The 14,553-nt window shown below is 36.1% G+C and overlaps 1 protein-coding gene across 2 annotated transcripts in view; it reads left to right on the top strand.

Moving 5' to 3' along the window:
• The window catches only part of STIM2 (stromal interaction molecule 2), an 85,304-nt gene that overhangs the window by 64,218 nt on the left and 6,533 nt on the right, over positions 1-14,553 (top strand). Inside the window, exons 6-12 of one of the 2 annotated variants that reach the window (XM_004681359.2) lie at positions 1,611-1,788; positions 2,278-2,455; positions 6,814-6,981; positions 7,240-7,263; positions 7,622-7,722; positions 7,961-8,199; positions 14,253-14,508. In XM_004681359.2, the coding sequence (XP_004681416.1) occupies positions 1,611-1,788; positions 2,278-2,455; positions 6,814-6,981; positions 7,240-7,263; positions 7,622-7,722; positions 7,961-8,199; positions 14,253-14,508 (1,144 nt within the window). The remainder of the gene's footprint in view (positions 1-1,610; positions 1,789-2,277; positions 2,456-6,813; positions 6,982-7,239; positions 7,264-7,621; positions 7,723-7,960; positions 8,200-14,252; positions 14,509-14,553) is intronic. The other variant, XM_004681360.2, reaches the window with a different exon arrangement.

Here is a 14,553-nt window from a genome sequence, read left to right as displayed (position 1 = left end):
ATGTGGTCACCTCTGGGGCAGGCAGGAATCGAACTCATGCAGAAGTGGCTTTAGCTTCTTAGTGCTGTGCTTTATCCCGCTGGGCCACCAGGGAGGGCCCACAAATTTCTTTTTAATTTAGAAAATCAATATAGTATCATTTGAAAAGAAATAGAACTATTCCCAAAGACTGTTGAAAACAAATGTTTGAATAAACAGATTCGTGAAGAGGTTAATGATGCATTACCTTATTAATGTGTCTGCCTAAGAATTGTGTGTGTGTGAATGAACCCTACAGTTAGAATACTTAGGTTTGATTTATAAAAAACTCGCATTGTCATATGAAGTTTTCTCTGAAAATTGCTGGGTAGTGGTACTCATTTAGTACTTGGGTATCTATTGTGTTTTTTTCTGGTGATTATATTTCAATCTGGATGGGGCTTATATTTGAACCAGATGCTGAACAAATAAAAATAAATCCTTTCTAGAGTCTAGCCTTCCACAGTGCATCAACTCTTCTACTGTAGGTCAGGGCATGTACTCTGGAAATGTGCAACCCTGGGGGGTCTCCGGCTTTGAGCATGCTATTTATCACCATGGAAACATAGATTAACCCTAGACTTACAAACATAGCAATTTGAATTTTTCTTAGAGCCGTCATCTCATCACACACACAGTTTTCCTGTTGGAGGCATGGGCCATTGGGCAGTTCACTATAAACTATGTTTTTTTGTGTTAGTTACCATTGTGTCTCCCTTCAGGAGCCCTCTGAAAATTCTGTGTGTATTTGACAGTTAGGGATAAACTGGAAAATTATTTGAGTGATGATACCTGCAGCTTCTGGCTCCTTCCTCCTTACTTTAGCTGTAATGCCTGGCATGGAAGGAAAGGAGATTCTGTTCTTTCCTCTAGTGACCCTGCCATCTCTGACAAATAAAAGTACCAGTAAAACAGTACTTACAGCCTTTTAACTCAAAGTTAACCCACCTTGGCTTTATTCATATTTTGAGCTATATAATCTTTTATTAACAGCCAAAGGGGGTTGAGGGAAAGATACTGTCTTGTATATTATTGTACACTTAGTAATACCCCAGGCCTCTGCCTACTAGATACTAGTAGCAACTCCCTCTACTCATAACCATTCCAGTTGTGGCAAAGAAAAATTGTCAAATGTCAGCTAGGTGGACTATTATCCTCTTGAGAACCACTGATTAGATACACGGGTACATGCCTGGAGAAAGGGCTTCTTGGTGAGTGATCAGGATTTATGTCTCAAAGCATGACAGCCACCTAACTTAACTGGAGGAAATAAGTAAGAATGATAATAGCCATACTCTCGATGATTGCTTTCACATCATAGAAGACCATTCTACTAGGATGTGATTGGAGATGCTGTTGTTTTTTCAGGGTTTCCTGGGAATTTCGTTACTCCCAGCAGGGGCATGGTGCCTTTATCTATGGAGCTTTATCTCTGCCATCCTATAGGTCTGGTATGTTTGGCAATTATAATAAACACACAGTAATAATTTGAAGAAATGACTTAAAAAACTGGATGTTATGGGACGTTCATGTACCTCTAAGTATGGAGATTCTCTTATACTCAGATTCATTTCTTTACTTCTCTTTTATAGGTCCTCCTCATAACTGGATGAAGGATTTTATCCTCACAGTTTCTATAGTAATTGGTGTTGGAGGATGCTGGTTTGCTTACACACAGAATAAGACATCAAAAGAACATGTTGCAAAAATGATGAAAGATTTAGAAAGTCTGCAAACGGCAGAACAAAGTCTGATGGACTTACAGGAAAGGTGAGTAAGTGAAAAGAGCTGTATCTTGTTATTTATGTAAAAAGATGATGAATTTGAGAAGATGTAATATGGGCAGGTGCTTCCATATTTACATTTAAGTTGGCATGTACATCAAGACTGTGCATTTCATTTCATAGTTTTAGAAAATGGCATCATAACTGTAGGCCTATTTAACAGTGTGCACTAGGGAATAAATTGGCAGAAGACCAGTGTAAATAAGTCAAATAGAGGTGGGATTCTATGTGTTGCTAAGTTTGATTTTCACATGATTTCAACAATAGGCATTTCTTAAGTCTCTTTGTGAAGGGTCTTTTCCTGGTACCCTTGTATTTTGAATTCAAGGTAATCAAAGTAGCTATGAGGGAGGCTACCTGATATTCTTGCTATCCAAATTTATTCTGATTGAAGCATATCTATTGTTTGTTCTTTATTAAGAAATGAAAGTTTGGAATATTTTGTGAGAAATTTTCATTTTTATTGTTCCATAAGGCTTGAAAAGGCACAGGAAGAAAACAGAAATGTTGCTGTAGAAAAGCAAAATCTAGAGCGCAAGATGATGGATGAAATCAATTACGCCAAGGAGGAAGCCTGTCGGCTGAGAGAGCTGAGGGAAGGAGCAGAATGTGAATTAAGTCGACGTCAATATGCAGAGCAGGAATTAGAGCAGGTATTTACATTAAAAAAAAAGTTTTTGTTAGGTTATTTGTGTTATTGCCGCCCTAAGGAGCCCTGTTTGTTTTTGTAGAATTTCTTACATTTAATTTCATCATATACTCTTCCTTAGTTAAAGAATCATTTGTTCATGTTGTTGCATTGATCAAAGTCATAACAAAATAACAGAGTAGTAATTGAAAATGAAGTTACCATCATAGTCACTCATTCATGACATCTTATTCCCTGCCATGTCAATTATCTTGAGTAAATTTAAGGTGTTTAATATTTGTAATATATTTGCTTCTGACTTAATGTAGTATAATCAGGCCTATCTAATGCTAAAGTTTTGTGAAGAGGAAAATGATCTCTTTTAAACATCCATTTGAATCACACTAGTTGGATTTAGAGCAAACATAATCTGCTAAAAATTCTGAAGTTGTGGAAAATAATGTTCTCTCCAATATCTGGTTCTCTGACTAGCCTTTACTCAAGATGAAATGCAGGCACTTAGGCATTCCACAGTCCTTTGGAAAAGGGGATGGGTCCTGGGAGAATTTAATTATAGGTAGGTATATCGGTTTCCTATTCCGGCTATAATAAATTACCACCAACTTAGTGACTTAAAACAACACACATATTATCTTACAGTTCTCGAAGTCAGAGTCTAAAATAGGTTCACAGAGCTGAATTCCTTCTGGAGGCTCTAGGGGAGGATCTGTTCTCGCCTTTTCCAGCTTCTGCAGGCTGCCTGCATTTCTGGCTCATGGCTTCTTTCTTCACCTTCTGATCACATCATTCCAAACTGTACTTCTGCAGTCTCATCTCCTTCCTCTGACTTTTCTTTGCTGATAAAGAAACTTCAGGCCAAAGTGAAGTTTAAGAGATGTGCTTAAGATTGAAGAGACACTTCAGTTGTAGAACAACTCAGAACTACATAGTCTGCTCCCCTGTCCCTGCCACTTTGCTCTGTGCACTGTCGCCTTCTCAACATGCTCAGTAAGAAGATTATGTGATGAATGAGTTTTAATTTCAAGCTAAGGGAAAATGTTCAGTGGTTAGTACTGTTTCCCTGAAGACTGACATTTTTAATAGGATTTTTCTGGCTGAATGTAGCCCTCTCTTGTTAACAGTTCTTCCCCTTTCTACTCCAAAGGTCTATTTCTGCATCCTTTTCTGGTGAGGAATTTGTTCTCTTGAGTACACATACTTTGCAGTTAGGCACTGTTAACTCTGCAACTCTTCTCTGTAACAAAGGGGGTGAAGAACCAGGGAGTTTATAAAAAAAAAAAAGTGCCTAACCAGTATTATGCTTTGTTCAAGACACAGCTGTCCTCCTGTGTGAATTCCCCATTTCCATCAAGACTTCTTAACTTGGAGCTTGTTCACAGTGTTGAAAATCTTGTTACCTGTTTTTCTAAACTTTTTAAAGAGCAAATCAGAAACCAGTAATGAGGATTCTTTTATATAAACTTTAGCAATATTTTACAAGTGACTGCCTCACAGGAGAAGACACACTACATAAAAAGGATTGGGGAGCCATGAATATTCTAATCTGAGGATTTGGGCATAGAAATGTTGCCTTGTCCAGTAGAGCAATAGATTATTTTGATATATGTTCCACTACAAATAATATCAGTAATAATGAGCATGAGTCAGTAAGGAGTGGCTTAAAAGAAGAGAAATAGGTATGTCAAAAGAATTCTGTCTTATATGATTATAGTAAATAAAAGTCAGAATTTTAAGGTTGCTTATGTGTAACAGAAGCTCATACTATGCACACTGCCAAGTGGTTCGCTCATAAATTTTAATCTTCACTGTAGTTACTATCCTCGTTTATAGGCTAAATGTGTAGAGGGGTTAGCTCACTCATCTTAGGCCACACATCTTACTAAGTTGCAAAAGTTAGATTTTTATGTGCCTTATTTCAAAGTCCATGTTTTCCCATACTACTATTAAAGGTTTTCTACACTTAAGTTTTATTGGGAAATTAATCCACAATTATGTACAGTTTGAGTCATCGCTGTTTCTTGTAGGGATAATTAACGTCTTAAAATTAGAATTAAATGTATTTTGTATAGTTATTTTCCTTAAAGACTTCTGAGTGAACAATACTACCACTTTATATTTTGTGTGATTTAAATAGTTTTCACATAAAATATTTTGTTCTTAAGGTCTCAAGAAGCCTATAGTAGGACAAGTTGTGACTATGTGCTGTCATTAAAAAAAAGGTCACAACGGTAATAAAAATGTTGGTTCTCGAAGCCAGTTTTTCAGGTAATTAGCCTGTTCTGTGATATCATGTTTTTTTTTTACTTACTGCTTATTTATGACTTTTTACTTATGCATAAACAATGTTTATATATAAATGTTTATATATAAACATTGTTACTCAATTTTCACTGCATCCACTCCCCTATAAATAACAAAGTAATTCAAACTAAGGGTTGGAATTTAGGTCAAATGATAAACCATGAATAATATCACAAACCAGTTAAAATGGTGGCTGTAACTGGGTCACAGTTTCCACAGTTTTCAGTCAATACTTGAAAGGCAATCAGTACTTAACTTCAGTTTATTCTGAAAATGTATCAATTCTGTATTGAATATGTTTGTTGTACTCTGTAAATAATTGTGGATATAATATTAAGGAACATTTTTAAAATTAAAGAAAAAAGTGAAATTTCTTCAGATTCTGTACTATACTTCCTTAACAATGAAAATTGTATAGAAACGTTCCCTTTAAAATCTTATGAGATACAGGACCTGTAGTGTTTCACCACTCCACATCACAAAGCCTGATCTCTCCTGAGAGCAGCAGGGCCACTGCTTCACTATCTTAAACATGGTCCCAAAGCACATCGCACCGTAAGTCGTGTCCAGCACGTTGCTTAGGTTTGTTTTCAGTGAGCAAGTGCTGTCTTCCCCTGACTTTTCATGTCTGTCTAGAACTGCATTTAGTGGCCTACTGTGAGCTTTTTTTTATTTTTGGATTTTTGACGTTTTCTTCATCATTCCTTTCTAGAGTATCTGACAGTTGTTCTATTTCTTTATTAAAGGTTTGTATGTAGTACTTTTCTTAGTTTATTCTGACACACGATAAAGTTTATTTAAATAAGTTGGGCTTGTTCAGATCAAACATTTTTCTGCATGTTAGTTTGGGAATGAAGGTTTGGTTACCTTACCTTTGAGGAAAATTAATTTGCTAGTTACAGAGCTCCAAAAGCAAGATCCCCTTAGTTTCTTTACCATTGTATTGGAAGGTCTCAAGTGTGTGTATGTTATTTCATAAATCCCATCATGTATCTTTACACATCTTTAGCTTGAGTCCTTGCTCTTTGGTGAATGAATCCCCAGGAGTGATTGTCTCTTCCTTCTCTGTCACTTTCTTTCCTTAAGAGTCTTTGTTCTGGAGCCTCCCCTGCTGGCCTAAGGAGTAAGTCTCAGCACTATTATTGCTATGGCTGAGTTTGACTCCCAGCTGGGGAGCTGACCCTCATGGCACAGCAGGTCTCTCCTGCCCTACCTGCTGTTCCCCTCAGTAGTATTATTTCAGTAGATCTCCTGTTCTGCTTCCCATTTTCTGTCTCTGGTGATCCTCTCGCCTACTGTACACCTCTGGCCTACACCCATTCTTGGATTCATACATGCATAGATATAAAATAAATCTTTAAAAAATATATTAAATTTTTAAAAAGTTTTTATTCTTAGCACTTAGTACCACCTGAATCACTAAACAGTTAGTTTTCTGTTTATTTTCTGACTCTTACAAAGAGCCATTGAGAGAAATACTTCAACATCCTTACACTGAGGACTGAACACAGTTTCATGTGAAAATTAATCAAGTATACACTCAGGGTCTAATTTCTTACAGTTCATACAGACTCTACAAATGGTGTCATTTTGGCATATTTGAATCAATGGATTAAATAACAGTGGTCAAACAGACTATAATAGTTAGATATGCTTATAACATATTTCTTTGTATCTTAACTCCATACAGAAAGAAATGCATTATGAGAAAGTATAGTCAGTTTTATTTGTACATGCTCTCAGTGGGTCTGGGTATTACAAAATACAAAATCAACATTGCAACTTAAAATGTGTACAGTGCCCTTTCTCTACTCTGACTTTATCATTTGCTTAGTGAGTTTAAGGTACACTTCAGCTTAGCAGTGTATTATTTTAGACCTTGTGATTTAAAAAGATATTCACAAATAGCGTAATTAATTGCTTTTGTTTTAATTTTGGAATGCAATTCATTTCTTTAAAAATATCTTTATTTTCTTTTGGAAAGAGAAATTTCCCTCCCTCTCTTTTTTCTCCCACCCCTGCCTTCCTCACACCCTTTCTCCCTGACTTCTTCCCTTCCAGGTTCGAATGGCTCTAAAAAAGGCTGAGAAAGAATTTGAACTAAGAAGCAGCTGGTCTGTTCCAGATGCACTTCAGAAGTGGCTTCAGTTAACACATGAAGTAGAAGTACAGTACTACAATATTAAAAGACAGAATGCTGAAATGCAGTTAGCTATTGCTAAGGATGAGGTACTATAATCTTCGAAAACTTACTAAATTTCCAAAGGGGTTTACGAGTTGGGATATGAAGATCTATGTCCCAGATCTTTTTATTAAATTCTTTTTATGAATTGGCTTATTGCATAAATTGGTTGTCATAAACATAGGCTGCAAAGTTAAATTTCCTTATCTAGAGAAATAGTATACCTTTCAAAATGACCTTGATGTCATTTAAAAATCACTCCTTTTATTATAACAAATGTTTTATATAGAGCTTTTTCCCTCTAGGTTGCTGCTTCATATCTGATTCAGGTTAGTAGTTACTAGAAATTAATGTCTGACTTATTAAATTGTGTGAAATAAGATTGTTAATCTGATTTCTAGTTTAAGCTAGCTCAGTTTATTCACTAACACTTCCATTTGCAGTAGGAAATGTTTTGATAGAAGACTCAGGTCTTCCTAAGAGAAACAGACTCAGGACAAAGTTTTAAACTTTATTGATTAGTTTAAGAAGCATGTTTTCTTTTTTTTTTTTGGAAAATAGTATTGTAACTTGGCTAATGATTCTCTACTGTTTTATGATTGTTAATATAGTCACAACAAAATAAACTTTGTTTATGTACATCGTTCCTTCAAACTCAGCCTTACTTTTCTACCCTTGGGTTTCTAGGCAGAGAAAATTAAAAAGAAGAGAAGCACAGTCTTTGGGACCCTGCATGTGGCGCACAGCTCCTCCCTCGACGAGGTGGACCACAAAATTCTGGAGGCAAAGTAATGACATGATTTTAGCTCTTTGCTTTTATGGTGTCAACATGAGTAGTTTGTAGGTGATTTATATTTCAGATTGTCATCAATAATTGCAATGTTTACATTCATCCAAAGCATGGGGATTTTCTCCTTGAACTTAGTTCATTGCCATGTTCTGTCAGTGTGGTTGCCTTTTTTCAGTGCTGCGTTAAAGATAAAGACTCTTTGATGCAGCAAGTGATTCCTATGTTTACTTTTCCAGGAAAGCGCTTTCTGAGTTGACAACTTGTTTACGAGAACGACTCTTTCGCTGGCAACAAATTGAGAAGATCTGTGGCTTTCAGATAGCCCATAACTCCGGGCTTCCCAGCCTGACTTCCTCCCTTTATTCTGATCACAGCTGGGTGGTGATGCCCAGAGTCTCCATCCCACCCTACCCCATTGCCGGAGGAGTTGATGACTTAGATGAAGATACACCCCCAATAGTGTCACAATTTCCCGGTAAGTGGTGAGTGCAGCAAAAACTCTGAAATGCATTCTTTACTTTTTGTATTTACTGTTGACATTTTATTTGAGGGGTGTACAGACACTCCAATACCTATACTAAGTTGATTGCAACGGCAGCTTAGTCTATAATGCAAAGTAAAAATTAGGGGAAGATCTCAAAAGCTTGGGTTCCAGTCTAACCGATAGTGTGGCTTTATATTAAGTTGAATTGCTGTTCTCCCACAGGAAAGTTCTTTAGGTTTTGTTTTTACTTCTCTCACTGTCTCCTCTTATTAAGAGTATTATCATGCAGTATTTAATTCATGAAGCACTGAGTTCAGTAATTAAACAAAATTAAGCTGTTTATGTTGAGAAAATTTTGTTGCTGTTGCTGGAAGATGGGGCCCCTCCCAGAGGTAGCTAAACATGTGGCTGCCATTGCTTTGCTGTATGAGCTAGTTGAACATTTCTCATTGTAGAGAATCCATTCAGTAGCAAGGTGAGTTTTTAAATTTTATTAACAAATTTTAGCATTTATTAAATATTTTGATTTTTTTTTTTGCGAAGTTAAAGGGTTGAATTTAAAATGTCATTTCTCATATTTGACATTATCTGAAAGACTACCCTTAGTGTTGCTCATGTGATTCATTTCCTCAGTCTGTGTGGTCTATTTGAAAGCATGTATAGAGAACAAGATTCCAAAGAATGGAATTCAAAATGTAGTCATCAATGGGTTGAAATCTTACATGGAAAGTTTAGACTTGAAGGAAACTCATGATACAGGAACAATTTACAGTTCCAAATTTTCTTTCCAGTTGTTATAACTCTGCTGAAGTTACAGCTTAGAAAGAATTCTACTTTTTATAGATAGTTTTATGAAATAAAGTCCTAAATGTGCAAATAAGTAGTGAACATGTGCTTGTGGTTTGTTTCTCCATTTAGTGGCAGGTAGATAATGCAAGCAAGGGAGGCAGCAGGCAGCAAGAGGAGAGAGGACAGGTTGTAAAGGCAGCATACTCGGGTAGGGAATGCCCTCAGCTCCTCACCTCCTGCTGTGAGGTAGTGATGGGTGCACTTCCATGGAGCTAGGCCAGCTGGGCAGCTGGAATGTGATCAGATTTCATATCCTTGAATTTTATGCTCTTGTCAGATGCAGGACTGATTGATGAGTATATAATTTTGCTTGAAAATTACAGCTTATAAAGGGTCATTTCCTTCTTAGAATTCATAATTACTCAACAGCAGAAGTATGCATTATTGCTGAAATTCACTGGTTTTTTAAAGTACTGGGATGGGGTTGTCATGATACCACATGTGCATTGAATTTTTCAATAGGACTGATTAAGTTTTCTGTAATTGTGGTACATAGAAAAATTTGAAATATGAAAAAGTGCAAGAGCTACTTTTAAAATTAGTTTGATATTTTAGAGATGTTGTGACCAAATTTACCATCTTTACTCTCTTTGAAAGATAACCCTGGTAGATTACAGTTTGAGAGCTCTGCTACCACCTAGTGGCGCAGCAGTGGCACTCCACTGGGTTCCAGAGGGTATCTTGTCGCGAGGAAGAAACTCCTCGCAGTCGGACTAGTGTCTAGAGCAGACTAAAGGCTTGTCCTGAGCAGTTTCAGATTTTCACAGTTGGTGTATGTAAATTGTATAAGGGTGAAATAGTGACAGCAAAATAGGCCTCTAGTGTTGAAGAACAAAGTGAAAGATTGTAAAACTATACATAGAATACGAGTCTATGTTATGCATAAAGGGAGAGGGACAAAATATTTCCAGCGGATAACTGTATAGGAAAACTGAGTAAGTCTTAGTGGGCCTATATATAGTTGTGGTTATTTAGACTTTCTTATATTTGTACTACTAGAGCCCTTTACATATTCATCAAACAGATAGACATAAAGCTCTTAGAGGTACTTAAAAAATACTGAAAATATTATGCTTATCTAACAAAAGAAACAGATGTGAATATTTTGCCTTACTTGTCTTTTCTCTGAAATAAAGTCATTACAGGTACAGTTAAACCCATTCTCCACCCATCACACGCACCTAAAGTTGTTCTGTTTTATAAATCAGAATTGTACTTTCTTAAAATAAAGATGTAACCATAACTACTAGATATAATTGTTATGTATTTACATTTACAATTTAATTTACATAAATTCCACCAAACTCTAAGTATGGTTTTGCAACTCTCTGTTTAAGTGCATGCTTTAGAAACATTTATATATAGATTATCTAGGAATTACGTATAGTTAGTTATATATAGATTGTCTGATTATATTATTAATTAATTGCCATGAATTAACAGTAACACTGTAACTGTTTAACGTGAATTAAACCACAGTTTATATATTTATTGTGATAATAAACCAGTTTATCCATTTTTCTATTGCAACACAGTCTGCTTTTTACCCCTTACACACACTACTTCAATAAGCCTCCTTTTCTGTCTTTTATTGTACATAACTTTAAGTTTCTCTCAGTGGACATGGAGAAATGGATTGCTGGGCGCTTGGGAAGACACTTTACTTTTCTGCCAAGTTACTCTTCAAATGATTCCATCACTTTGCACACCCGCCATTTGTAAGGGTGCCTCTCTGCTTGTATCATCACCAAGATTTGGGATAATAGGGTTGTTTTGTAACTTGAATGGGTGTGATATGCTGCTTTTTGTTACTAATATTTTTATTTCCTTCGTTACTACTGAGTGGTAGAGTATCATTTTATCATTTCATCTTTTAGCATTTGTCACTCATGTTTCTTCTCAGAGTTGCTTCTCACTGCTGTGGAATCCTCCAGATTTCTTACTGATATGTAAGAGTTTATATAAATAAATAAAGAAAGAAATAAATAAAGAAATATACATATATATATATAATTTTTTTTCTGGTAATTTGAGGGTTACATATACCATGTTGTTATTTTTTCTTTATTATATAAATCTGATTTGTGTTTGTATTATCTTCTTTAGAAAATGATAGATTGTTGTTTAAGCTCCTAAAGGCTTTAAAGTTTTACTTTACTCTCTTAGCTTATGAGTCGACAAAGATAGGACTCTAGAGATGTCCTCATTTAGCTCTGTCCTGCTGAGTTGGAATACCACTTCTTTCCTTAGGCTTACCAGTGCTTCCAGGCCTGCTGTTTTGTTCCAGTATTTCCATGCTGCTCTTGTTATTACATATTGCTTTGTAATCATTGTTGGTATTTGATAGTGCAAGTATTTTTTATTATTGAAATTCAGAATTGCTGTTATTTGATCAAACGTTCTTAGGAATTTTAGGATCAATTTATGGAATTCCATTCCACTGTGGAAAAGTTGCATTGGGCTTTTTACTTAGAGTATCTTTGAATTTATAGCTTTATTTGTGAAGAATTGTTATTCATAAATTCCAGGTTTTTGAGACTTGCTTTTATATCTTTAAATTTTATTTGTATAGCTCTTGCATGCCCCTTTTTAAAAAGATTACTTTTTAAGGACTTTGTAGATGGGATTTTTTTTTTGTAGTTATACATGTAACCTTTCTTAGAGGAAATTAATACTTTAAATTGCTTGCTGCTGATATATATAAGAAAAAGCTGCTGGTATACTGATCTTATATCAGAAACATTGAATTTTGTTATGAGACTGTTTTGTTTTTGTGTGTGGACAGTAATAATGATTTGTCTTTTCCTTCCTAATCCTTATGTCTTAATCTTCTATTATCCAATCTAAGTTCACCAGTAAAATGTAAAATAAAAGTGGTGATTACAGGCAGTAATGATTGTCAAGAGAATGCTTCCAGTATTTCACCATGAAGTATGTTTTTTTCTTCTAACTTAAGGAAATTACATCTTCTATTTTGCTAAGAATAGTTTTTCATTTAAATTAATGGCTACTAAATTTTACTAAATTATTCTACATACTTTCAGTTGATCTCTTGTCTTTATTCTATCAAATCATAATCTATTTAAATAAATTCCTTTGATGTTATTAGAACTATTTTTGACACAGTACTTTTTTATAATAAATTGGATTTGTTTGGAATATTTGGAGGTTTTTATATCTTTAATCATAGATTTTCCTTCTCAACTCTTAGATTTTGGTGTCAAAGTTATATTGGCATCATCATATATGTAATATTCCTTATTCTTCCATACATTCTTTTCTATCTCCCTCCCTGCCACACACCTTATTTTTTGCATAGAAGAACCAGGATAAAGGCCGCTTTGGGAGGGATGGGGGTGAAAGGGTTCACCAGAGATAGAGTGGGGAGCAGAACAGGTGGATTTACTGAAATACACTGCTGAGGGGAGCAGGGGGTAAGACAAAAGTGGTCTGCTGTGCCATGTGCTGGTCACCTCCCTGGCTGAGGGTCAAGCTCAGGCCTTAGCCGTGATAGCACTCCATTTTCTACTCTTACAGAGACAATGTACTGTTTTTGTTAAGAATTTATACTTAACTATTTTGTCTGCTTTTTTCTCATTTGCAGAGAGATGTTTGTTAAAATATCTCATTTATCAACTTCTTAAAATTCTGGTCCTTTCTGTTACATAGTTTAAACCAGATTATTCAGGCTCAGACTATATATATTCAGGATTCAGATGTAGTATCTGTTTAACTTTTCTCTTTATAATTATTTGGAGACTACTTTATGGCTAATACTGTTGCCTTTAAGTCTGAATTGTCTGATACTGAAATAGCTGTAATAGATTTACTTAGATTAATGAAACTACATTTCATTTATATTTAAATTAATTATATATGATATTAAAATAGATAAAATAGGCTTTTCTCTCTTTGGTCAGTTATAAAGAGCTATTAGCCTCCTAAATTTTACTTTTGTTCTCTACTTAGGTATTCATTACTAAGAACCAACATGTGTATACCACATTAAGTTTGTTGTTGAAGGTCCATATCTGACCCATTGCCATCCCATTGGCCTGTTTGTCTCCATTGCCACTCTCTTTTCCCCTTCCCTCTGTCCTTTCTAGTAACCACTAATTGACTGTATAGTCCAAAGCCTATTTTTGTTTTTCTTAATTCACTTGTTTGTTTTCTCTGTATACCACATATGAGTGAAAGCTTGTGCCTTCTCTCTGTCTGGCTTCGCTGCATGGGACTCCCTCAGGGGCTGTCCACATGGCTGCGTAATGCAGTTGTTCACCTTTTCCCTTTTTTTAATAGCCGAATGGTATTCCATTGTGTGTGTATGACACATCCTCTTTATCCATTCATTAATCAGTGGGCACTTGGGTGGTTTCCAGCTCGTTGCTACGCAATGCTGCAATATCTGTGGGGTTTATGTCTTTTGAATTGTGAGTGTTTTGTATTTTGGCGGGTAAATGCCCAGAAGAGGAGGACAACTGGATTGAATGGTATTTCTATTTATCATTTCTTGACAGCTCTCCACAATGCATTCCCTAATGGCTGCACTCAGTTATGATTCCACCAACAGCATATAAGGGTTCACTTCTGTCCACACCTCTTCAACACTTGTTCTTGTCTTTTTGGAAAATAATCATTCTCATGTGTGTGAGGTAGCAGCTTGTTTAGATTTGCATTGCTCTAGTAATAAGTAAGGATGAACAGCTTTTCATGTACCTAGTGGCAACTGGTGTGTCGTCTTTGGGGAAGTGTCTATTCATAAGTGGTTTTTGATTAAATACCTTTGAACAAATATCAAGGAATCTGTTGAAATCCAGTCTATTTTTTACCTACAGTTTTCCTCTTTAAACGTTAAAATTCATGCAACAAAGTATCGATTCCTTACAAGTTGGCATATTGATTTTTTTTTTAATTTAAAGATTTGATGGGGGCAAAGTTTTAGCCTTGTGGTTAATAATGTCAAATGTTACATTGAAGCCTTCTGTTGATTTTTCAAACCTATTTTCATTTCTGTTAAATTGTTATTTCTTATATCTTAACTTTCCTAAGAATCAGTGTAGATGGTAGAGGACGGTAATAATTGTACAGTCACTTCAGGAAAGGTAGGTAAATGGTGGCATAACGTCAGCTCTCTCATTTGTATGTGTGGTGTGTATAAAAGGAGCAGTGGATTCACGAGTGTTTCCCCTATCCAGGGACCATGGCCAAACCTGCTGGGTCACTAGCCAGAAGCAGCAGCTTGTGCCGCTCGCGTCGCAGCATCGTGCCATCCTCGCCACAGTCCCAGCGCGCGCAGCTCCCTCCGCACGCCCCGCTCTCTGCTCACCCGCGGCTCGCCCAGCACTCGTTGCCTTCCCCTGATCCAGACATCCTGTCGGTGTCCAGTTGCCCGGCTCTCTATCGGAATGAAGAGGAGGAGGAGGCCATTTACTTCTCTGCTGAGAAGCAATGGTATTGGCCCTGAACAGACTGCCCTCGAGGTTGGGCGGTGAGGTG

Source organism: Condylura cristata, unplaced genomic scaffold (genome assembly GCF_000260355.1).
Source record: "Condylura cristata isolate star-nosed mole 26May11 unplaced genomic scaffold, ConCri1.0 scaffold00012, whole genome shotgun sequence".
Classification (NCBI taxonomy): Eukaryota; Metazoa; Chordata; class Mammalia; order Eulipotyphla; family Talpidae; genus Condylura; species Condylura cristata.
Note: the sequence above shows the minus strand (reverse complement) of the source record. Positions and strands in the feature narration are given on the sequence as shown.